The 25,859-nt window shown below is 44.0% G+C and overlaps 1 protein-coding gene and 1 long non-coding RNA gene across 6 annotated transcripts in view; one reads left to right on the forward strand and one right to left on the reverse strand.

Annotated features, from left to right (window-relative positions):
• The window catches only part of rspo3 (R-spondin 3), a 99,018-nt gene extending 74,062 nt beyond the window's left edge, over positions 1-24,956 (reverse strand). For 2 of the 5 annotated variants that reach the window (XM_088998051.1, XM_088998050.1), the window contains exons 1-5: positions 24,317-24,954; positions 17,946-18,137; positions 7,239-7,382; positions 6,958-7,104; positions 1,786-1,971 (exon numbers count right to left, since the gene is read on the reverse strand). In XM_088998051.1, coding sequence (XP_088854177.1) covers positions 1,786-1,971; positions 6,958-7,104; positions 7,239-7,382; positions 17,946-18,137; positions 24,317-24,416 — 769 coding nt within the window. In that variant the 5' untranslated portion in view covers positions 24,417-24,954. Of the gene's footprint in view, positions 1-1,785; positions 1,972-6,957; positions 7,105-7,238; positions 7,383-17,945; positions 18,138-24,316 lie in introns of all 5 variants that reach the window. The other 3 variants (XM_088998054.1, XM_088998053.1, XM_088998055.1) reach the window with 3 other exon arrangements.
• Positions 22,221-25,859, forward strand: part of LOC148896291 (uncharacterized) — a 61,216-nt gene continuing 57,577 nt past the window's right edge. Inside the window, exons 1-3 of the long non-coding RNA XR_016115224.1 lie at positions 22,221-23,099; positions 24,226-24,265; positions 25,119-25,238. This is a non-coding gene — a long non-coding RNA (uncharacterized LOC148896291). The remainder of the gene's footprint in view (positions 23,100-24,225; positions 24,266-25,118; positions 25,239-25,859) is intronic.

Consider the following 25,859-nt stretch of genomic DNA (forward strand, 5'->3'; position numbering starts at 1 on the left):
CATTGGTCGACTTGGTCACGTGACTTGATCACGTGAGTTTGTTACGTGACAAGCTCCCGTGTAGCGGAGCCATTTCCATTTTCAGACGCTAGCTCGTGTGTAGCAGACGAGATTGAAGTGTTTGTGTTAAATGGAAAAAATGGGAAGCAGAAGAAGATTGATGACTTTTTTTAAATTGCATACATAATACAGTAAGATGTAAGCATTGCAGTTTCCCTGTTGTGTACATGCCCACTGTACTGTATATAAATGCAATCGTTTTTTGCAACAATGTTTCTTGTTTTGTCTGCTGAAGCGTGATTTTGAAAATTACATTCCATACTGTGTATTAAAGGACAACCAATGTCACGTTTTATTCAAATGCAAAACACCAATAAAAATGACTTCACGTCAAGACGTCTTGCATTGCTTGTGAATCCAAACAATGGCTTCAGATTCGAATTACAGTAAAGTCTCGTTATATCGATATTCAAGGGAGTCCGAAAAAATATCGATATAACCGGGACTATCGATATATCCGAACCTGTTTGCATGTAATTTTCTCCGTGCGTGCATAGAAATAATATCGATATAACCGGGACTATCGATATATCCGATATCGATATAACGAGACTTTACTGTATATGCTTTCTTGTTACACATCCAGTTATGAATATGATTCAAATACACTGTAGAGGAAAGCACTGAAAAGGAAAGCATACATGTTTGCAATCGATTAAAGAATTATATGTGCCATTTTGAGGCAACATTCGGGGAACATCTCTCACCCAAAAAAAAGAGGCACAAAATGGCGAGCTCATGGCCAGCTCCGTTTCTCCGTGGCGCTTGGATCCCCTCTTTTGGCAACTTTTGTTAATGCAGTTTGGCGCAGGACGGATATATCGACAGTACGGTTATATCGACATTTTTTCTAACTACCGAGAATATCGATATAACGAGACTTTACAGTATATATATATATATATATATATATATATATATATATATATATATATATATATATATATATATATATATATATATATATACAGAGAGAGAGAGAGAGAGAGAGAGAGAGAGAGAGAGAGAGAGAGAGAGAGAGAGAGAGAGAGAGAGAGAGATACATTTAGAGGGAAAGAAGTCTGACAGCAGTTTTTAGTCGTGATCATATTTTTTGCAGTGGTGGGCCGTCAGGGCCTGCTTGGCTAGTCACTAGCCAATAATAATTTGCGAAAAGTGCTGTTATCACTTGTCGGGAGTGACAAGAGCATACTGGCCAGAGCAAGCACAATGTACCGGTAGCAAGCTGCATAAGCAAATATATTGTTGTGTTGATTTAATCGCAGATTTGTCCACCCATCATGGCTGAAGGAGAAGAAACGGATTTAGTTGCACATTTACATTTCAATACAGATTTTTCAAGAAAGGACATCATGAAAAAAGGTCAGACAGATATTTCCTGGCTATTTGCACCCTTGAGTGGACTTGTAGTTAATCACCACACTTTTTAAAGTCACAGCTATGGATTGATTCAGACGTAGCACTACTGAAGGCCTAGGGTTGACATGCACGGCTCACCACTCATTTTCTCAGTTGTTAATTTGCAGTCTGTTCTGAAATCCAAGAGATCTCATGGGAATAGCTCAAAGAGCGACAGGTTAGTCTAAACAACTATACTGGGTCAATTTTGATTTGGCAATATTAATACGACTGTAGATCGTGGTTGAGTAGCCTAACGAGACAATTGAGTCTTCTATACCATGGCTAATCAGCTCTTTTTTTTGTTTATGTGAAACTTCCACTGACCTGGACATGTTCTCCTGATAACCACACAGTCTTTGATCTCAGAGATCTCAGGACATGGTCCCCCAAAAGGCGATGGGTACTGCAGGACATGCCGTGTGCGGGTCTCCAGCCCCCGTTTGAAACCACAGGTTCTCCCTGAACGAGAGCAAGGACTCCACTCGCTCCACTCAGCCACTTGGCAATGCACTGTAGAGAAAATGAAAATATAAATGAGGGTGTGTCACACAGGCATATTCCTTGTGTTTTAGATGTGTTCAAGTGTTGTCATTATTGGTGATTGGTGTTAATATGTAGATTGTTTGAACTATAATTTCTGTCAGATTTCAGACTGGGGGGCCCGGTGTTCGAATCGTTTGCGCATTAACAATATAGTGCAAAGATATAGGACTGGATTCCAGCCTTCCTGTGTGGATTTTCTCTGGGTACTCTGGTTTTCTTCCACATTCCAAAAATATACACAACATACTGTTTGAACATTCAAAATTGTCCCTAGGTATGTGTGAACGTGGATGGATTTTACTTAATGTGGCATTTTACTTAAAGCACCTTTCAGAACTCTCAAGGACACTTTACAGTCACAGACAAGCACAGATATAATAATACATAAAATACAATGATAAATAGAATACAATAAATAAAATAAGTAAAATATAATTATAAATAGAAACAAAAGATAGAGCTACACAGAAAATCAATGAAAAGGTTTCTTCAGCCTTCATCTGTACTTTTTTTGAAGGTGTCGGACATTTCGCTTCTTATCCAAGATGCTTCTTCAGCGAACTAAAGTCTTACTGGTAGTATATAAATATATATATATATATATATATATATATATATATATATATATATATATATATCCTTAATGTCCAGACATAGCGGCGCCGGACACTGCTATGATAGGAATTAATAACACTGATAGGAATATAACACTGCTATGAAAGAAATTTGAAGAAGGTCAGATAGGTGTGAGTGGGGGCAAGGTTATGGATAGCTTTATATGTATAAAGAATAATTTTAAAGTTGATTCTATATTTGATCAAGAGTCAGTGGAGCTCTTGGAGGACGGGGGTGATGTGGTGAAATGATGAGGTTCTGGTGATGATCCTGGCTTAAGAATTCTGGATGATTTGAAGTTTGTGGAGAAGTTTCTGAGGGACACCAAGGAGAAGTGAATTGCAATAGTCAATCCGAGAGGTGACAAGTCTATGAACAAAGATAGCAGTGGTGTGAGGGGTGAGAGACGGGCGAAGACAATTGATATTGCGTAGGGGGAAGTACGCATATCGGGTTAAGTTATTTATATGGGAGTGGATAGACGCCGGGGCTTTTGACCTGATGGGAGGGAGAAACGGTCGTTTTGCTTTGCTTAAGGTGGATTTGGTACCAATGAGAAGAATTTCAGTTTTTTCGCTGTTAAATTTGAGGAAGTTATGGTTAACCAGGATTTAATTTCAGAGAGGCAGAGTGAAAGGAAAGAAGGTGGAAGAGAGGCGTCAGGTTTGCTGGAGAGATAGAGCTGGGTGTCATCCGCAAAGCAATGCAAGTCCATCCATCCATCCATCTTCTGCCGCTTATCCGGGGTCGGGTCGCGGGGGCAGCAGCTTCAGTAGGGAAGCCCAGACTTCCCTCTCCCCAGCCACTTCTTCTAGCTCGTCCTGGCGGATCCAGAGGCGTTCCCAGGCCAGCTAGGAGACATAGTCTCTCCAGCATGTCCTGGGTCTTCTGCCAGTGGGGCACACCCGGAACACCGCACCTGGGAGGTGTCCAGGAAGCCGGAGCCACCTCATCCGGCTCCTCTCTATGTGGAGGAGAAGCAGCTCGACTCTAAGACCCTCCCGGATGACCGAGCTTCTCACTTTTCTAAGGGAGAAACGGGACACCCTACAGAGAAAGTTCATTTTGGCCGCTTGTATCCGAGATCTCGTTACTTTGGTCATGACCCATAGCTTGTGACCATAGATGAGGGCTGACCGGTAAATTGAGAGCTTTGCTATTTGACTCATCTACTTCTTCACCACGACAGATCGGTACAAAGTCCGCATCAGAGCAGATGATCAGATCAGAGCAGACCAATCCCCCTGTCAATCTCTCATTCCCTCGTACCCTCATTCGTCAACAAGACTCCCAGATACTTAAACTCCTCCACTTGGGCAAGATCTCCTGCCCGACCTGGAGAGGGCACTCCACCTTCTTTCGACTGGGAACCGTTGTCTCAAATTTGGAGGTACTGATTTTCATCCCAACCGCTTGACATTCGGCTGTGAAACGCTCCAGACAAAGTTGGAGAGCCCCGCTTGAAGGCCCCAACAGTACCACATCATCTGAAAAAAAAAAACAGAGATGCTATACTAAGGACACTAAAACGGAATCCTTCAACGCTTCAGCTGTGCCGATAAATTCTGTCTATAAAGGTTATGAATAGAAGTGGTGACAATCGGCAGCATGGCGGAGCCCAAATCTCAGTGGAAATGATTTCAACTTACTACCAGCAATGCAAATCTGTTGTATATGGTTCGGACGGCACATATCAGGGAATCCTATCCCCCATAATCCCAAAGCACCCTTCACCTAAACTCCCCAAGGGACATGGTCAAACAACTTCTCCAAGTCCACAAAGCACATGGTTGGGCGAATTCCCATGCACCCTTGAAGACCCTGCTAAGGGTGTAGAACTTGACCACTGCTCCACGGCCAGGACCAAAACCACACTGCTCCTCCTCAATCTGAGGCTCGATTTCCTGACAGACACTCCCCTCTAAAACCCTTGAATAGACCTTACCAGGGAGGCTGAGGAGTGTGATCCCTCTGCAGATGGAACACCCTCTCCCGTCTCCTTTTTAACAAGGGGGACCACCAACCCAGGGACACCCTCCCCGATGACCACGCAATGTTGCAGAGGCGTGTTAACCAAGACAGGCCTACAACATCCAGAGCCTTGAGTAACTCCGGGCGGTTCTCATCCACCACTGGGGCCTTGCCACCGAGGAGCTTTTAACCACATCAGTGACTTCAACTACAGATATCAGAGAACCCATCTCAGAGCCCGCAGACTCTGCTTCCTCCAAGGAAGGCGCGTTGGTGGACTTGAGGAGGTCTTCGAAGAACTCTGCCCACCGGCTCACAACGTCCCGAGTCTAGGTCAGCAGCGCCCCATCCTCACTGCACACAGTGTTAGTGGTGCACTGTTTTCCCCTCCTGAGACGCCGGATGGTGGACAAGAATTTATTCGAAGCCATCCGGAAGTCGGCTTCCATGGCCTCAACAAACTCTTCCCATGCCCGAGTTTTTGCCTCGGCAACCACCGAAGCCACATTCCGCTTGGCTAATCAATATCTGCCGGCTGTCTCTGTTGTCCCACAAGCCATATAGGCCCGATAGAAATTATTTTTCATCTTGACAGAATCCCTTACTGCTGGCGTGCACCAGCGAGTACGGGGGTTTCCGCCACGACAGGCACCAACACCGGCCACAATTACGATTGGCCGCCTCATTGAGAGAGGTACGGAACATGGTCCATTCGGACGCAATGTCCTCCACGTCTCCCTGGACGTGTGAAAAGTTCTGTCGGAGTTGAAAGTTTAAACTCCTTCTGACAGGGGATTCCGCCAGACGCTCCTAACAAACCCTCACAGAGGGGACCTCTTCGGGCTGAGACCGGCCTGGCCACCTGGCGCTTGTCAACGAGCCCCATCTCCAGGCCTCGCCTATGTTTGGGCAAGGGAAACCTGATTCAATTTATGTTAGTCGTCATAAGAGGCAGTTTGAGCCGTACTTTGTCTGGTCCCTCACCTCAGACCTGTTTGCCATCGGTGAACCTGCCCGGGGCATAAAGCCCCAGAGAACTTAGCCCCTAGGACAGGGGTGGGCAAACGTTTTGACTCCGAGGCCACAATGGGTTCTAAAATTTGACAGAGGGGCCAGGCCAGCAGCATTTGGAGGGAGTGTTTGGGCCGGATTTACTAAAGCATCAAATGTAATGTGTACAAATCTCAGAGCACAGTAAGAACACTACAACCCGATTTATTAACTGTCTTTCAAATGTGAAAAAAAGCCCTTATCAGTTAATAATTTCGTCTCAAGGATTATGCAAGATATGGCATTTACATACTATTTCACAGATACTGGGAGGAGGAACTGTAAAAAAAATAAGATATGCACTGTTATTTATCAAGATTCCGTCTGTTTTCAATAAGTTTCAAATGAAGGTGCAACGTTAAAGAAATCAACATTTATTGAAAAATTAAATCACTTTCAACATTCAAAACATATTATTACACAATGAAATACTCAAGCTCAATAATATCTACTTGTGTTAAACTCCGCAAAATCATGGATGGATTTTCCTGACCGCACACTCTACAAACTTGCCAGGAACGCCCTTGCCTTCACGCGCAAACAGTCGACGTATATTGTTGCCAAGCACACAGACATAGGCTACCTGCAGTTGAAATTTGCATACTCAGCCGGGCAGCAAATCAGAAGCCTGCCTCGTGCGTCGGACTTTCCTGAACGTTTTGAGGTCTTGCATATGCATGTCATTTTGCAAAGTAGATGCACAGAATCTCAGCCCTAGAAGAAAGATTCAATAGAAGCTAACAAAATTTATGACGCTACAAAACGTAAACATACATTAACCCGTGACTGTAACATGTACTTTAGAGTTTTGAAAGGCACTTAGAAATTAAATGCATTATCAAAGCATCGTGGAAAGAGGAGTTCATGTGGCTTGTAGCAGACAACGCAATGGAGCAAAATCTTCAGCATGGGATATTTACCATAAATTAAGCAAGGAAGCATTTGTGGTAGGTACATCCTTTATTTAAAAAAAATCCTTTGTACTTTGCAACATTTTTTTTTTTGTGATTAGTCGTCTTATTGTGTTTCAAGTTGTGAAAAATGGGGCAGGCACTTTATGGCCGTCTGCCCTGGTGTCCGCTAACTTTTTGTCATGAGTTTCAGACACTGTTTTTACTATAATCTGTATAAAATTCGGCGGGCCGGATTAAAAAGCCTAACGGACTGCATGTGGCCCGCAGGCCATAGTATGCCCATGTTTGCCCTAGGGTCATCGGGACACACAAACCCCTCCACCACGGTAAGGTAACGGCTACCATGGAGGGTGAAGAGATTTATCTTATTAAAATCCCGCGAGATCAAAGTATAACGACTAACCTTGTAGTACACACTCCATGAGTTTGTCATTGTGTTCATAATCATCTGGACACATGCGGTGGCATCTTCCATTGAGCTGGTATAGGCCCGGCTTGCACCTTGTACATCCCTGACTGTTCACACATAATTCACAGTCTGCAGGGCACTCTGTAAATATCCAAATACAAATTGTATATATACATTACTAATTTTTTTTAATGAGTCATCTCCAAATCATTTCCAACCCTAATATAACACTATTCTTCATGGGCATCTTGACCATTATGAAGCTAAATACTCACTGGGAACACACTCTCTTTGTGTATCGCTGTGGACCATGTCCTCGGGGCAGCTCTTCCGGCAATTGCCGCGATGAAGGTAGAAACCTATCCGACAGCGCATGCAGAATTTCTTGTTGAAGCATGAGTCGCACTCGGGACTGCACTCTTGAAAGAGAAACACAGACACACCACCAGTATTTATTTAAATGACACAAAACATCAATGTGCATGTGTGTATCTGTGTGAGTGTGTGTTGTGTTTGATTGTTTGTTCGAGTGTTTGTGTGTGCATGTGTTTGTGTGTATCTACCTGCCTACCTATCTACATGCCTACCTAGCCACCTACCAAACGATCCATCCATCCATCCATCCATCCATCCAACCATCCATCCATCCAACCATCCAACCATCCAACCATCACCCATCCACGCATCCACCATCCACCCATCCATCAATTCATCTAACTTAATATGGCAGGCACCGTGTGTTAAAATGAACCACGAAGGCTATCAGCGATTGAGTGAAATTAGCAACTGGAACAATGTTCTTTGAATTGCTGAAGTGACGAGTGGTCAAAATTTCATTCGCGAGCAGCATTCATTCCATCCAGCAAAACGACTTGCTTGATTCCATGCTCTTGGACACCTTTTCGTCTGCGTGTCAATTGCCTGGGAGATCTGACAACTTACCAACTTATGAATAAAGACAAAAATCAAACTCTTTATTGGCGAACCAGCCAGAATGATTTTTTTTCTGCTCTTCAGCCCAATCAACTCTCCTAATGGAAACAGACCAGATTTCTGCTGTCTCCCTCGAACTTCACCCCCCCTGGCACAACAACATGGAGCTCTGGTTCCAAGTGGTTGACTCCTAATTCGTCAATTGTGGCATCACCCAGGAGACCACCAAATTTCACTATGTGGTCGCTGCTGTCACCCCGGACTTGGCTGGTCGTTTGCGCCGAGTCATCACCCTCCAGCCGAGAATCGTTACGCTGCTCTAAAACAGGAAATCCTGAGGCAGACCACCCTCATGTAACGCTCGAGGTACACAGCCCTGAGGCATGACGTCGAGCTGGGTGACGGCCGGCCCTCCCAGCTCCTGCAACGCCTCGAGACGGTGGCGGGACACAGTAGCAAGGACCAGGTCTTCCTGCAGCACGTCTTCATCGAGAAGCTGCCCCTGATGGTCGAAGCAGTCCTGGCGACCACACCCCCCGATTCCATCTTGCATGAATTGGCTGCCCTCGCCAATAAAGTTGCCGAGGCGTACTGTATTTTCACAACCAAAGGGCGCACCGTGTGAAAAGGCGCAGTCTCATTTATGTGTGCCATTTCTGTATTTAATATACACATTGAGTGCACCGGCGCATAGGGCGCAAGTTTTATGTACCGGTACATATCCTCTACTACTGCCATACGTACGTCCGCCCCACAACAACACACAGGCCTACAAGTGTGCGTATTTAAAAAAAAACAGATCGGGAGCAAAACTGAGTTTGGTAGTGCTTTATTTATTGATTACAACGTAATTACATTTTGTAATCATCACTCAATAGACGTCGGCATGGTAAAAAAAGAGCACATTACCGGTACAGACTTTTCCCCAAAGCTCGAACCACCGTGTCAGCAGACACGTTAGCCCAAGCATCCACAATCCATTGGCAAACTGTGGCGTAACATCCAGCCCTTTTCGTTTGCCTTAAGAATGACGCCTGCTTGAAATGTCTCTTTAGGCACAGTCTTTCTTTTAAAAAATCACAATCGGCAGGAGTTTCTCTCCGTTAGCATGGCAGGTAAGCACAACAGGAAATGAAGCCTTTTCGCCAGCTTTTTGCCAGCCGTTGCTGCGCTACAGTAGTCCTGGTCCGGATGGAAAAATGGCACAGTTTCATAAAACGCCAGCACCAAGACGGACCTCCTTGGAAATGTTCAATTTTCATTTCCTCCGCTAGCGTTACTGCTCTGAGTGGGATGGTGACAGTTGAAAAGCTCCTTCCGCTCGCTCTTAGCTCGCCGATCCATTGCTCGAATCTTTCCTCAGCGTATTATGTCACGGCGGCTCGATTCCCATGTTCCTCGGCATAGCTGATAGCCTTCAGTTTAAACTGAGCTTCATAACCATGTCTCTTTGCCATTTTCAGGGTTGTTAAAACAGCAGTGTTCTACATAAAGCACATACCTATTCGTTTATACACAAACCACGCCCACACACACCCCTCGTTTTCTCTACCACGTCCTCCTCATGGTGGTCTCTAATACGTCCGCACTACAGGTCGCACCGCACATTTTGAAAAAAAATCTGAGACCTTTATATGCGCCTTATGGTCGTGAAAATACCGTAGGTAGTACAGTCCACCGTTTCTGCCATGCAGCGTCCTCCGATTCCAGGGCCCTCGACTGATGCTCTCCAACTGCTCGTCAACGAGATGCGTGCTCTGCAACCGAAATCGGGGATGCAGCCACAGTTCGGGAACGCCGCCGTAATCAGGGACGAGAGAAGAGAGTGCAGCCCTAACTGCAACCGGAACCCATCCACCACGGACCCCGACCTGTGCTAGTGCCACCAAAATTGGGGCGTCCGGGCCAAAACAATGCTGCGAGACGTGCAAAAAGGTGGGAAACGGGCCCACCAGGGAGTGAACACAGCTTCCCACTCGTCTGGCGACTCCGTAACCAGCCTCATCGTTTATCTCTACGAACGGACATCGAAAATACACTTCATGGTCGACTCGGCTGCTGACATCAGCGTTCTTCCCCCTTCTCCTGCAGAGCCCCATAACCTCGATAAAGAAGTGTCGCTGCACACTGCCAACTGCACCACCATCAAGACGTATGGCCAACGGTTCCTCAACCACTTGGGTGTACCTCGCCCCTTCCCTTGGCGCGGAATTCCAGCACAAGTTTGACCTGTCCGCCAACATCAGCCAGGAAAAGGTTGACTGATGAGAAGTCCGGCCTGTCCGTGTACGGTAGCACGTCCAACCCGGCGGTTCTTCGTCTCTCGTACGTCCCATCTCCTGTATATTCTTCATTCCTTACGCCCCTTTGACGATTCCCCGACCTGACCAAACCCAGTCGGATGACCCTACCTGCCCCCCATGATGTTTTTCCCGCGAATTTTCAATGATTTCACCGCCTTGCCCCAGCGAAACAACGGTTTGCTGAAGCCGATTTCAATCACATGCTACAGTTCGGTATTATCCGTTCATCAGACAAAAATGGGCCTACGCTGCACATGGTCCCCAAGGCGAAGGCAGGTGACTGGCATCCGTGCGGTGACTACCGAGCGCTGAATTTCGTCACCGATCCCAACCGCTGCCCTCTTCACCACATCCACGACTGCGTGTCCTTCCTCCACTGAATAACAGTGTTCTCCACCGTCGAGCTGGTAAGAGCCTACCACCTTCAGCACCCCATTTGGTTTGTGCGAGTTCCTTCGCATGCCGTTTTGCCTCCGGAACGGCTCACAGACTTTCTAACGCTTCATCAAATCTGTCCTTCTATTCTGACTGTATTCAATTAAATTCTGACTTCTACTGTGCCTACATCGACGACATCCTCATCGCCAGCGACTCCCAAGAAGAGCACCTGCAGCACCTGGAAAGAGTCTTCAAAAGTCTTGATGAGCACGGCCTGGTCGTCAACTCAGACATATGCATTTTTGGCCAACCCGAGATCAAGTTCCTTGGGCAACTGGTCTACAGCAAAGGAGTACGCCCACTACCTGACAAGGTGCAGGCCATCTGTGACTTTCCCAAACCCAAGACGGTAACCCAATTACAATTCCTCAGGATGGAAAACTTGCCATCGGTCGCTTCATCCCGAACTCTATCAAGGCAGCCCTGCCACGAAACTCGCTGACTGGAAACAAGAATCAGAATCATCTTTATTGCCAAGTATGTAGAAAACAACCAAAGAACACGACGCACGACTATCATCAAAAAAATGGAGGCGCTATACAGTACTATTTGGGTTACTGTTTAGAGAGTTAATGGCTTGGTGGAGAAAGCTGTTTAAACACCTGCTGGATTTTGTGTGCATGGATCCATAGCGCCTGCCTGAGAGGAGTAGCTGGAAAAGGTGGTTGGCAGGGTGCAGAGGATCCAGTAGGATTTTCCGCACCCTTGTTTGGATTTTTGCAGTGTGCATATCCACGAGTGTGGGTATAGTGGTGCTAATGATTTTTTTCCCGCCATTCTAACTGTCCGTTGAATTCGGATTTTGTCCATTTTTGTGGTGGCCCCAACCAAACGGTGATGGAAGAACACAGGATGAATTCAATGACAGCCGTGTAGAAATGTTGCAGCACCTCCTGTAGCAAGCCATGCTTCATTAGAATCAGAATCAGAATCAGAATACCTTTATTCGTCCCGCAATGGGGAAATTTGCAGTCCACAGCAGCAATTGAAGAGGGATGGGGTTGGGGTGGGAGTGAAAGGATAGAAAACAAGATATTCTAAGCATAACAAAATAAAAATGTCAACTGTATACTGTGCAAATGTAGATGTGCAAAAACCGTTCTATAAACAAGACTGTACATAGCGCAGAATCAAGAAATGCATTTAGATATATTGCAACAACCCATATTTACAAGTGTCCAGTTTTTTTTTATTTTTATTTATTTATATTTATTTTTTATATTTATTTTTTTATATTTATTTTTTTATTTTTTTATTAGCTGCCTCAGGAAGTACATCCTCGGTTTGGCCTTTCTCAGGATGGAGTTGGTATTGACCTCCCACTTCATGTCCTGGGAGACTGTGACTCCCAGGAACTTGAAGATCTCGACGGTTGACATGGGGCAGTTGCATAGTGTGAGCAGCAGTGTGGTGATGGATGTTTCCTGAAGTCCACGATCATCTCTACCATCTTGAGCATGTTCAGCTTTAGATTGTGTAGACAGCAAAGGAGCTCCAGCTGCTCCACTTGTTGTCGGTAAGCAGACTCATCACCGTTTTTGATGAGACCGATGACCGTGGTGTCGTCTTCAAACTTTATGAAATAGACAGCTGGGTGCGTTGAGGTGCTGTCGTTTGTGTAGAGAGAGAAGAGCAATGGAGATAGGGCTCCAGTGTTCGTGGTGCACGTTGCGGATGATATTCTTCCCAGTTTGACCAGTTGTGTCCATCCCGTCAGGAAGCTGAGGACCCACTGGCAGATCGGAAGGGACAAACCAAACTAGAAGTTTGGAGATGAAGAGTGTTGTGACGATGGTGTTGAACGCAGAGCTGAAGTCTACAAACAGGATCCTTGCGTAGGTTCTTGCGTTGTCGAGGCGCTCGAGGACATGGTACAGCCCGATGTTGACTTTATCCTCCGCAGACCTGTTTGACCGGTAGGCAAACTGAAGATCCAGGAGAGGTCCGATGATGTTCTTTAAGTGGTTCAGCTCGAGGTGTTCAAAGGACTTCATGGCCACAGATGTCAGAGCAACAGGTATATACTCATTCAATTCTGATTGTGCTGGTTTCTTTGGAACTGGGATGATGGTAGACTCTTTGAAGCAGGATGGGACTTCACGCTGCTCCAGGGATCTTTTGAAGATTCGTGTGAAGAACGGAGCCAGCTGGTCATCGCAGACTTTCAGCCAGGAGGGGGACACTCTGTCAAGTCCTGCAGCTTTCTTGATCTTCTGCTGCTTGAAGAGCCGTTTCACGTCCAGTTCGTGGATCTGTAGGGCAGAGGGCGGAGATACGATAGTTTCTGGTAATGGTGGGCAGATGTGGGAAATGGGCGTGTCTTTTTCAAATCGGCAAAATAATGTGTTTAGCTCATAAGTCAGACCCTTGTTTTTCACTGTTTGGGGGGATGGTAAACGATAACTTGTTATTGCTTTCAGGCTATTCCACACTGATGCAGGGTCGTTAGCAGAGAACTGTTTATTAAAACTCTCCGCACAACTTTTCTTTGCAATGTTTTCAATTGGTTTCGAGCGAGTTTGTAAAGTGCTCGATCACCGATTCGAAAAGCGGTCTTTTTCTCTTTCCTAAGTTGTCTGAGTTTGGGAGTGAAACATGGCTTGTTGTTGTTAAAGGAGTGGAAGGACTTTGTTGGTACACACATATCCTCACAAAACTAATGTATGATGTGTATTCATCCAATGTTCCCGTTGAAGTTTCAAAGACGCATTCTAAGCTAACTTTGCTTCAACTGTCCATTTTTTTACAGTCTTGACTACCGGTTTTACACATTTGAGTTTTTTGTCTGCATGTGGGAATTAAGTGCAGTGTTTGAAATAGCGTCTGCCAACCTTTCCCTCGGGCGTACAACTTACAATACGTCTCAACCACGGGTGGCCGACAACTTCTTTAAGAAAAAAAAATATTATTTTTTTTTTTGCTTTATTTAATAAAGCAAACATTTGAACAAAAAAATTGAAATCAGAATAAATTATTCCGATTTCTAAATCTTCATTTGGTTTGAAAATATCTGAATTTGGGTTTATTTGTCAATTTGCATACTCGGCACGGCAGCCAATCAGAAGCCTGCTTCACGCTTCTGTCTTTCCCGAGCGTTATAAGGTCATGCATTTGCGCATCATTTTCCAGAGTAGACGCGCAGAACCCAGAAGAAAGATTCAAAAGAAGCTAAAAAAATTATGACGCTACAAAACGTAAACGTACATTATCCCATGACTGTAAAGTGTACTTGAGAGTTTTAAAAGGCGTTTAGAAATTGAACGTACGTTAAAAGCATCGTAAAAAGAGGAGTTCACGTGGGTTGTAGCAGACGACGCAATGCAAACATTGCATTGTGCAAAATGACCAACTGGAGCAAAATTATCAGCAATGGATATTTACGATAAATTAAGCAAGGGAACATTTGTGGTAGGTACATCCTTAATAAAAACAATCCTTAATACGTTGCAACAATGTTTTTTTGCGATTAGTCGTCTTATTGTGTTTCAAGTTGTGAAAAAATGAGGCAGGTAACTTTATGGCCGGGCAGGCAACTTTTCAAAGTTGTCTGCCCTGGTCTCCTGTAACTTGATGTCATGAGTTTAAGACACGGATTAAGTGTATTAAATAGTGGAGAGAAAGACCCAATGCTGCATGCATGTATGCTCCCTTGAGTGCTGTGTAACAGTGATCAAGAATATTTTCTTCTCTGGTGAAACAGTATGCCGCTTATATTTGGGAAGTTCGTGGTTTAGATGTGTACAATTAAAATCTCCAAAATGATAAGGGGTGACTCTGGATATTGAAGTTTGAGTTAGTTTACATTGTCCGCTAGTGTTTGTATACACGTTTTAGCATTACCTTGTAGCACAATATGTAACGGAGTTGTGCGCTTAGATTATTAAATTATGAAGGAAGTGACGCAACGGCGCACAGTGTGGCACTATGTCCCGCCCATAGTTTCCAGAACAATCTTGAGGAGATTCAGGGTGAGTCGCAATTTTCTGTTGGTCTTGATTAACGCGCATTTTCATGACAATATCTTATTTTGTTTCCCCTTTTGTACTGTCTAGTGTTATCTAATTAATTCCCTTATTCATTTCGAGTCCAGATTACTTTTTGTGTCATTATTTACTTCACGTTTTGTCGAGTGGAACTTTGGAGCGCATGTGCTTCATAGTGCTTTTCTATTGCGCAGTTAATCACAAGACGAAACCCATGCGACTTCACCCATCCCTTCTGCCATACTGTGTTGCAGGTAATAATTGTTTCATTTCGTTTTTATTGAACAATATTTAGTTTCTTGTGTCGTTTTTCATTTGCCCGTGAGTGTCCGTGGCGGGTTGAACTGCGCGCCAGCCATTACAAACGCACCGCGTGTTCTGCCGAGTCTCCGCCCATGATGCGTTCAGGGACATCTTGTAAATAACAGTGAACTTGTGTTGTATTCTCTTTTTCTGTAAATAACCACTATACGATCACACGTTGTTAATTCTGTTTTGTTATCTACAATGTTTTGCATTTGAGAACAATCTTGAGGAGATTCAGGTTAATCACAAGACGAAACCCATGCGACTTCACCCATCCCTTCTGTCATACTGTGTTGCAGAAATAAAAGAAATAAAAAGACACATCCACGCGTCTTGTCTTCATTAATACGGCAGCATCGTGGAGATGAAGATAGTCACTGTTGTGACACCTGTAACAAATATACACAGCGACAAGAATAAAGGAGGCAAACTCACCTGGCGAGTAGAATGGCTTGCAGTTGATAGATAGCAATTCAAAGCAAAGGCAGCATTGTGCGTCGAGCATCGTGACATCAGTGCACTGATCTTCATTGACGTAGAAGCATATTCCATCACCTTTGGATTTCCCCGATTGCTGTGTGTCGCGGTCGGCTTGGAGGTGGGGATCGGAATATGGGTGGCGGTCAATGTGCAAATGTCTTTTTGTTTTTTGCGAGAAGTTCATCCATCTTGTTTAGTAGAGAGCGTAGATTAGCCAGATGAATCAATGGGAGCAGCGTTCGAAATCCACGCTGCCGTAACTTAACGAGCACACCGGCTCCCTTTCCCCTCCTCCGTCGGCGTCTCAAAGCTCCGTACAGGGCTGCTGCACCGCTCGCGATCATCCCCGAAAAACCTTGTGGATTTTGTTGTGTTGGTGAAAATAGTCCAAGAGTGGATTCCCCAATGCTCAGGAACTCTTCCCTCGTGTAATGAAGCCGCGTAGGGTCGCAAGAAACAAATGAAAACGAAAAAAAACCAAGGTCAGTTTCTCTCATGGTTGACGCCTCCAAGGTTGCAATTGGTGCAGTTCTCCATGACGGCCTCAACGGTGACTCTCAACCGTTCACTTTCTTCTCCAAGGGCTCCTATCCTTTCATCCCCCCACCCTATCCCCTTTCAAATTGCTGCTGTGGACTGCAAATTTCCCCACGTGGGACGAATAAAGGTTTTCTGATTCTGATTCTGGAGGCCCTCCAGCCGGCCGAACGCCGGTACTCTACCTTTGGCCAGGAATTTATTCGCGTCTAACTCAGCGTGAAGCACTTCCGGCACTTCATCGAGGGTTGCCGGGTCATCATCTACACCGACCACAAGCCACTCCTCTCCGCCATCTCCTCGGCCCTGACAAAGTACCTGGAGCGTGAAGCTCGGCACTTGGACTACCTCTTGAAATTCGACCTCGAGGTTCACCACGTCCACAGGGCTCAAAACGAGGTCATAGATGCCCTTTCTCGAGTTGAGATCAACACGATTCAGGTCCACGACGGTGTCGACTATGACGAAATGGCATCAGCCCAGGTACGAGAAGGTCTGGCCGATCATGCCAACGACCCCAAGATCATTGCCATCCCTCTCCCAAAATCTGGCCGCACAATCCTGAGTGTCCAGTCGGACAGCGTCCCTCGACCACTGGTTCCCAAACACCTTTTGCCGGAATGAGTCAGGACTCCTTCCAGCAAAGGTGTTCAACTCTCTGCACAGTCTCACTCATCCTTGAATTTGTGGCACGACCGAATTTGTGGCACGACCGAATTTCTGGCGAAATGGTATTCCTGGAAGGGAATGCAGAGAGACACGCAAGACTGGGTGTGCGACTGTCTACCCACACATGCACGCCGGGCAAGCACAGACAAGTACACGCCACTATCAAGCTCTTGGACACCTTTTCGTCTGCGTGTCACTTGCTTATGAGATCAGAACACTAAACCAACTTACGAATAAAGAGAAACCTTCCCCCGTTCTCATCGCGGCGGTCCCGCGCGCCCGAGTGCCGATGTCCACCCGCCAGCGTCGGTGGACACTCCCCCCTCTGCTGCCTTCATACGGTCGATTACTGTGTGAGAGTGAGATGCTGGCTGGCTGGCCAAAATTGTCGCATGCTTTGCCGGGGTTCTAGCACGTTGCGGTGCCAGGCAAAGAATTAAAAAAAACAAGGGTCTGGCGTACGTAGTTGTAAGTATAGGTGGTCGTAAGCTGCGCCGGTTGTGACTCAGATGCTACCTGTATTGCTAAAGATTCTGCAAAGCTAGTGTAATTATCGTCACCTTGCCAGGTCCATAGCGGAGTTGCTGCTTCTAGCTTCTACCCTGCTCAGGAGGTTGCATGTGAATCTGGAATGGCATGTGTCAAAGTGGCGCTTCACATTTTATTTTGTCGTTGCAATGGCCAAGATTGGCCAGTATCATCCAGTTAAAATGGTTCCTGCAGCCAACTGTAGCCCTGACCCCAACATGAACCGTGAAAAATTTATAGCCGGCCTAAACAAGCAATAATATTTTGTTTAATCTGCGAGTAAGATGCAATAATCAAAAGAGACACACCTGGATCGTGAGCCATAGGTTCCTGACCCCTGTTAGAGACGGTCGCTGATGGTATAGTTGGACTCGCCCAACATGTGTGCGGGCAGCGTGGGATCGATTCTCAGTGAGTGTTGGTGTGGGTGGTTTTCTGTCTTTATGTGTGACCTGCAACTGACTGGCGACCAGTTCAGGGGATAGTTGCCTTCCGCCTGAAGCCAACTAGCCAATTCAACTCCCTGTGACCTTGTTCAGGAGAAGCGGTGTGAAAATGGATGAATGGATGGATACTTTACAGATATTCCCATACCACATGCTGCATGCGGAAATAGATTTAGAGGTCGGCTCACGAAGAAACTGAACAAGGTTTATAGGTGTAGAAAAGGTAGCATGTGATACCTTGTATTGTTGGATGTGAAAGATGGTTTTGTGATTTTTGTTTCCATCCATCCATTCACACACTACTTGCACCATTTTGTTATATTTGTGTTCATTTTCTCATGAAACGGCCAGTTGCTTACTTGTGCACGTATTTCTTTCTCGTGAGCGGGTGCCGTAAAAGCCTGAAGGACAGGAGGTCATGCACACCCCGATCTGCTTCATCCCACTCCTCTCCAAATGCATAAAGAAGCGTGGCTTGCAGGAAAGGCAGCCATTGTAGTCAGAGCAGGTTAGACAGCCACCCTGGCACCCTGAACTCACACCAGAGATCTCTGTTAAGAAGATACAGGGGCATAATTATATATTACTATCACAATCGTCTTGGTAGAAAAGACAAAAAGGCCAATTTTCTCAGTCTCATTTTGTGTTAGGGCAGCAATTGCTGCTACCCCCACACCCACAATTTGTCAGTTATCTCAATGAAGTCACTCCAATGCATGTCAGTGACAATTTCCTCAATGGCAGGGACCACTAAGAAATTATCATTGTCAATTTTACAATGCCAGCTCCGACCTTCCTGTGTGGAGTTTGCATGTTCTCACTGGGCATTCATGGGTTTTCTCCAGGTCCTCCGGTTTCCTTCTACATTCTAAAACTAGCATGGCAGGCTGATTAAACGGTCCAAATTGACCCTCGGTGTGAGCGCGAATGGTGTTTTGTGTCTGTGTGTACTGCGATTGGCTGGATACCGGTTCAGTGTGTCCCCCGCCAAATGGCGAAGACAGCTGGAATAGGCTCCACCACCCACCTCAACCCTACTGAGGAATAAGCGGTTCGGACGATGAATGAATTCATCTTTGGTCTGCCATGTAGTCTGGTGGGTTAAGTGACGGTTCTGTTGTAAGGCAGAATTCCTGCTTAGGGTGCGACAGAAACTTCACATGGCAGTTTTAAGGTTGCCTTATTTAGGAGACTGAGTAAGTGACAAATTTTAATGAATAGTGGGAGCTCCATATTATTGTTGTCATTATTATTGTTGGTGTGTTTAGTTCATTTTTTCTTGAAAAAAAATCTTTATTTTCATTTGCTTTAAATTTTCCTTTGTGATTTAATATATTTTATATTTAAATGAATTTATTATAGTTCACTTAAACTGTTGAGAGAATTACACAATATGAAAGATAAAATTTCGTTATACTGTCACAAATCCTACCAACATACACAAAAAGAGTGTGACTGTGATGCCAAATGTATGGTCCTCTTTGTGTGCACTTACAATCACTGAGTGGGAGCCAATAACAATTAAGAATTCCATTAAACACTCATAATTGTCCCTCGGTGTGAGTGTGACAGTGGATGGTTGTTTGTTTCTGTGTTCCCTGTGTTTGGTTCGCAACCAATTCAGGGTGTCCCCCACCTAGTGCCCAAAGACAGCTGCTGCACCCCATGTGACCCTCGTGAAGATAAAGCTGTGTGGAAGATGAATGAATTTTAGAGTTATATCAATCTCTTTATACTATAAACCATAGGACAAAGGCAGCTCTCTTAAAGATTTTAGATGATAGATAGGTAGAGGAAGAAACTCACAGTCTTGGTGCTACTGGATCTAAGCGCTGCTTTTTGATAAAGCAAATCACCATATTTTATTGAACAGATTTAATAACCCAAATGACATCTACAGTATTGCTTTGAAATGGCTTAATTCTTGTGTCATAGAGGTGTTTCTTTGTAAATATATTTTCTCCTCCAGAGGACATGAAATTAAAGGCGGGCTTCCCTAAGGTACTTTTAAAGGCCCATACTTTTTAATTTTTATATGCTTCCTCTTATTGTGCCGATTTCAATAAATACAGAAGGGTGTGTCAGAAAGGGCATCCGATGTAAAAGCTTGGCCAAAACAAATATGCGAATCAAACCTCTGAAGATGAAGGACACTGATTCACTGTGGCGACCCCCTGAAAGGAAAAGCCAAAAAGAAAAGACGATATGCTTCCTCTTGGGGATGTCATCACGAGAAACGGCAACTGGTTGCACAGCTACGCTGATGACACACAGCTTGGTATTGCTGTTTCTCCTGACAATACTGGGTCTATTGATATCCTTTTAAATTATATTTTGGACATGACATCACGGATGTCAGTTCAATAAGGACAAAACCTAGGTTTCAGTTATTGGCTATGAAAATCATTGAGAAACTTTTAACCAAACGACAGTATTTTAAACCCTCACAATGTGTGATGAAGTTGGCTCTCATGTTTTTTTTTACTCTGAGCTTAGTTTGTTTACTCATATCAAAAATGTAACTGAGAGTTCCTGACTGTTATTATCTCAACAATATTGTCATGGTTGATATGTTTAGGACCAGCAGGTGACTCTTTAGGGCTCTTCTTACAGCAGGACATCTGTTGGTCATCAGATCATATGTAGGTTTTCTGTCACAAGTACTGCCAGCTCGATCAGTCATTCATGGGTCATCGTTGCTTTCACTGCTTCTGTTGGTACTTGTGTGTACGTTACTGCCATTGATTTATATTTTGATTGCTTTTATTTTGCTTTTTGGATCTGCCATCAGTTTTTGTTTGTTACTTTGGATTCTTGTTGGTTTCAGGACTTTGTTTGTTCTGGATGTATTTTTCTTACTATTTTGTTCAGTTTTTTGACCTGCTCTTTCCTTGTGCCTGCTTTTTGGGATCCTCCACCATGTTCATTGCAAATATAGCCCGCGTACCCTGCCAGGAATTCTCTTTAAAGATCACATCATGTTGCTGAGATGATTGTCATGCCCCGGTCTTGCTGAAAAGAATACTCCAAAAATTGGTAGTGGGGCCCGTTAAGGGCCCTGTGCTGCTCTCTCTCTCCGCCGGTCCCGAAGGCGGTTGTCAAGCTTGATGGAAAATGAAATTAAGTCCTCTAAAGAACGCTGCTCCTCACAAGTAGCCAATTCATTCTGCATGCGTCTTCCGATAAATAAGTGACAAACAGGTCAATCAAAGATGGCTCCTCCCACCCACATTCTGCACCCAAACCCCCTCAAATTAACAGAATAGTCATCAACAGATTGTGAGCTGGCTTCAGCTAAAATATAGGGCTACTGGCCTGTCGCCCCTGAACTGTGCGGTCGTAAACCTTGCAAAATTTGCCCGAAAAAGCACCAAATGACTTCAAAAAAGGCGATCCCTGGTCCCAAAGACCAGTAAGCCACTGATCCGCCTTCCCACCTAGTAGGTTAACAGAAAATTCTATCTTAGAGGTGTCCGATGATTAACTTGTGGGCTGTAAATTAAAAAAACAAACTACAATTCTGTAAAAAATCGACCACAAACACATGGATCACTCTTGTACGACTGAGAGCTTACACAGACGTATGGTTCTCCACAGTAACATTAAAGAGTCAGAGTGAAAGTTTCGTGTTTCGGGGGAGGTTGAGGCAGAGCAGAGGAGATTCGAAGAGGGGGGTTTCAAGCCGTTGAATTTGAGTCAGTACTGGGCAGCCGTATTGGAGTGAGTTATTGCGGTTCAAGAAAGGGAGAAGACGCAATGGATCCAAGGGCTCTTGGAAAGTGGGATAATAGTAAGGAATGTGGCCCGTGGGGGGAAAACACAGAGGTCCGTAGAGCATGGAGACAAGCTAGTAAGCAAAATCATATGGCACTTTCTTGCAGATCAGCAGAGTTCTTATACCTCGCTCATTCTGATATAACAGGAAGCAAACTAAATCTCCAGAAGTGTATCAACAAAATAAATTAGGAAGACAGAATAAGAAAAGATAAAGAGGACCCTGTGACAGCACATCACACATATATGTGTATATTATAACTACAGGCTGCAGCTAAAACTATAAATAAATTGAGCTGTAAAAATATATATAATATTGTCATACAACACAATACATATGTACTCTATTAGAAATGTCAAACTATCGCATGAATTTTGATTAATTGCGGCCCTTTTCGTTCATTAGAGGTTTTTAATCGAGATGCATCTGTTTTTTTTATCTTTTCCTTAATTGTTTCTGTTGGTGGCTTGCCTTTTTCTAATAGCGCTTTTGATGTGTTAGCCGTGTTGGAGTTGTTGAGGTTAGAGAGAGAGAGAGAGAGAGAGAGAGAGAGAGAGAGAGAGAGAGAGAGAGAGAGAGAGAGAGAGAGAGAGAGAGAGTTAGAGAGAGTGACTGCGGGAGTATGTATGCGGCGCACAGTGTGTGACGCGATAGGATGTGACATAATGTAAATGCAACATCATGTAAAGGAAGGCAGGATATGACGTATTAGGGATTAGGGACCTTTATTAGTTTCTGAGCGGAGAAATTAATTTGAAGAGGACAAGATTGATTTGCAAAATTTGATGAATAAACTTTTTTCGTTATGCTATTATGCAGATGATGTGGACCGCAACAATTCGCAAACAGAGCTGGGAGATGGTGGTTGAGAAATTGCAGGACGAATTGATGAACTTTGGGATGCACAAGCCATTTGCATCCACCCATCCAGTGATTTCATAGGGACAGATGCTGCTGAATCACAGTATCATCCCAACTGAATTTTGATTCATGATGTCTTTGGAGGGATGATGTCTTTGGTGGGATGCACCTGCACAACTAGAGTTGGCACAACCAACTGATGATTTGGGATCAATGACAAAGCCCCTATTGATAATAATTTTGATTTCCAAAAGTATAGTGTTTTGCATTTATTCAAATGCATGACAATTTTTATTTTTTGCACATATTTCTCATCCAACCATCTAGCGAGCAACGAATTGTTGCAATTAGGCTTGATCGGATGAAAAATGATGGCCGTTGGAGATGCGATGGCGGAAATCCAACATTTATTAAGACAGCCGCAAGTGCTAATTTATCTTCTGGCTACCTTTGCGTACAGTGATGACATTTGTCAGTTCAAAAGTAATTTATAGTTGCGACTAAAAGTGCAGGATAACCTGTTGAGATTAATTTGATTGCGAATTATCATTATTATTACTATGAATTGGATGCAGTGCACATTAAAGTAATTGACTGCAGTGCACATGAAAGGAATTTCTCGCCTATAAGAATGAAATTCGCAAATGAGTTGAGTGGGCACCGATGTCAGTCTGAGTTTCAGGCGGAATCAGATCTATTGTATAGGGTTTTCCACGCTAACCAGCTTCTTTCAGAATTGGGAGAAGGAGATTCTTCAGGAGAGCTCCTGGGGAGTCCATGCCAGGGTGGCCGGAGATGAAGCTGCGTTGTGCGATGGATGTCCTATGCAGAAGCGAAACTGACTGTCAACTCGTGCCCTCCAACTGAATGACAAAAGGTGAGTATGATGACCATTTACGCAGATTGCCATAACGTTGCTGACCATGTCAACTCGTGCTAAAAAATTGTGGAAGGCTGTCCTCCACCCAAGCAATGTGGCGACATGCCAAAATTTGGCCTCCAAAATTTTGGACCAATGATTGACAAATGGGTTTATACAAATTGATAATCTGTGCAATGTCAAAGACGAATCGTGTTCCACGCAAACATGTTCCCAGTTGGCAAATTGGAACTTTTCATGTCTCAACAGGGGGGAGTGACTATAGCTGAGATCATCATTGCCAAAATTTTCAGTTTTGGTAATGCGATGTTGGCTGCAATATCATTCCCCAAGAAAGTGGTGCCCTCCAGAAATGCAGACTCACTAACCACTAACATATAGTAACCAACTAACATCTAACAATAACTTACTGCCATTTGTGTGAGAGAATGCATTGCAGAGCCTTAACGATGAGACAGACTATGATAGGGAAAGAAACACCAAGAAAGTGTGATGTGTAGAATGAAACTATCCTTTCGACATGTGACCTGGCACAAGTCTTCTTCTGTTCTCCACAGGACGTAGCGAATGACATTAATTTAATTTGAGATTTTTTTTCCATTGTGATTGTTCTATTTTGTGATTTTCTTTTCTTTTTCTTTCTTCTTTCTGTTCACCTCCACCGATGTTAGATATGTCCGTCAGGGTGGAGATGTTGCGGTAATTCGTGATACAAACATCTCTAAACATCGCTTTAGAATCTTTGTTTATGTTTGGACTCCCTGATATGTCATTTCCTGCCTTACATTACATGATGTCGCATTTACATTATGTCACAACCTGTCACACACTGTGCGCCGCATAAATACTACCGCAGTCTCTCTCTCTCTCTCTCTCTCTCTCTCTCTCTCTCTCTCTCTCTCTCTCTCTCTCTCTCTCTCTCTCTCTGCAGATTAATCTAAATGTTAAAAGTTATCCTCACTTTGTTTCAAACGGTACAAATGGTACTTTTGAATACCAACAAATGCATCCTGAGTGATGTAAATTAGGGTAGTTAATATCCAATATTAAACATGAATTGGTTTGTATAATGATCATTATTTTGTCAATATAATTACTGTTATGGTTCATCTGGTTTGTGCAGGGATTACAATGGAACAGTTAGGCAGTACCTGTATCATTAAGTAAGTGTTTACATTTTTCTTATCACATGTTTGTGCTTGTACTGTACTCACGTTTATGTTGCCAATGCCTCGAGGTGTTGTGCTGCTGGCATCCAGTGTAATCCATGCAGTGCAAGATGATCAAAAGAAAGGAGTTCAGTTTTAATTGCATAGTAAACCAACGATGTGACCGGTAAAAGCCAATGTCAATGTTCACCAAAAGTACAAGGTGGCTCAAAGTATCCCTTTTTGACGGCCACAGAAAATAAATGGTGGATGACTTCTTTTTAGACAGTACGCGGTCCACAACAACGTTGTGATATTTGTTGATAAAAGTGCACAGTGGCCCGATAATGCATGGGCCGCTTGGACTGTAACATCCTGCATGGGAGCTTCATATATGCAGTGAAAGCCAGAAAGACAACAAGTCAGACATCTGAGGGCATTCTTTCCAAATAAAAAGCAAGTTTCTCATCGGTTCAAAATGAGGGCACAATTAAAAATTACTGAAAAAAATGGAATAATGATATCCATGGGGCAAACTCCAAGTGGCCTCCTCTTTCGCCTCTGCTGCGTGTTGGGCTCCCCTTCATTCAGCATTAAACAAGACCAACCACTTTTTAACGCACAGTACGAAAGAGAAAAAAAATAGATGAAACTCGCACGTCCCCTTAGTGGTGGAGGGATCTAAAAAGTGCATCCCTTTACTTTGGAGCACTTTTCGCCTTGCATGCAGAAATTATTCACTCCCCTTGTATGTGTGTGTGTGTCTCTCTATCTCTCTCTCTCTCTCTCTCTCTCTCTCTCTCTCTCTCTCTCTCTCTCTCTCTCTCTCTCTCTCTCTCTCTCTGTACCCCACACTCCTGCCTACCAGTTTATTTAGAAGACATGCTGAGGAAAGAGGGAGAGAGAGTTTGCAGCCTCTGGAGGCCTCCTTCCCCACACCATGCACTGGTTTCTTGCATTTAAGTGTTGGCTTCAATGGAATGTGAAGGTAAAAAAAAACTCGTGATTCTCAGGGTTGAATACATTTTTTTTTATTTTGCATGAGATTGGTTATGGGGCACTAATTCCATAAATGGATCTAAATATCAGACTCTTTGTTTGCAGTACTTTTTTTCAAAGTTATATGCATTTTATCAAACTGGAAAAGTAAAGATTCACAAGCTAGTAAATCAAACATAGTCCTGCACCTGACCAGATACTACATAATGTTTTGCATTTGTATTGTGTTATCACCAAAATCTGCATTTTGAATTCTTAGATACAACATGAGGGTTTGAACAGTGTCATAACAATCAACATCTCCTCTAGAGGGAGTTAGCTCCATGGAAGCACATGAGAAAGTGAGCATCATATTATGGACAACTTGTATTCACACTTGACCTCCCCATGTTGTGTTGCAACTTTTTGTGTTATCTAAAAATTGAAGCAAGAGAAGCAACAAAACAAAAACAAAATGAAAAAAAAAAAAGCAAAACAATCTGCATTCTTTCCCCTTGTATAATGACAGCATCTAAATACATCATCGGTCATTACTGCCACCAGACTTTAGAGTCAAAAATCATCTTTAATATGATTGAATGCTGAGACTGTGAAATTCCTCCTTGTTGAA

Source organism: Hippocampus bargibanti, linkage group LG06, assembly GCF_051943395.1.
Source record: "Hippocampus bargibanti isolate YZ-2025 linkage group LG06, ASM5194339v1, whole genome shotgun sequence".
Taxonomy (NCBI): Eukaryota; Metazoa; Chordata; class Actinopteri; order Syngnathiformes; family Syngnathidae; genus Hippocampus; species Hippocampus bargibanti.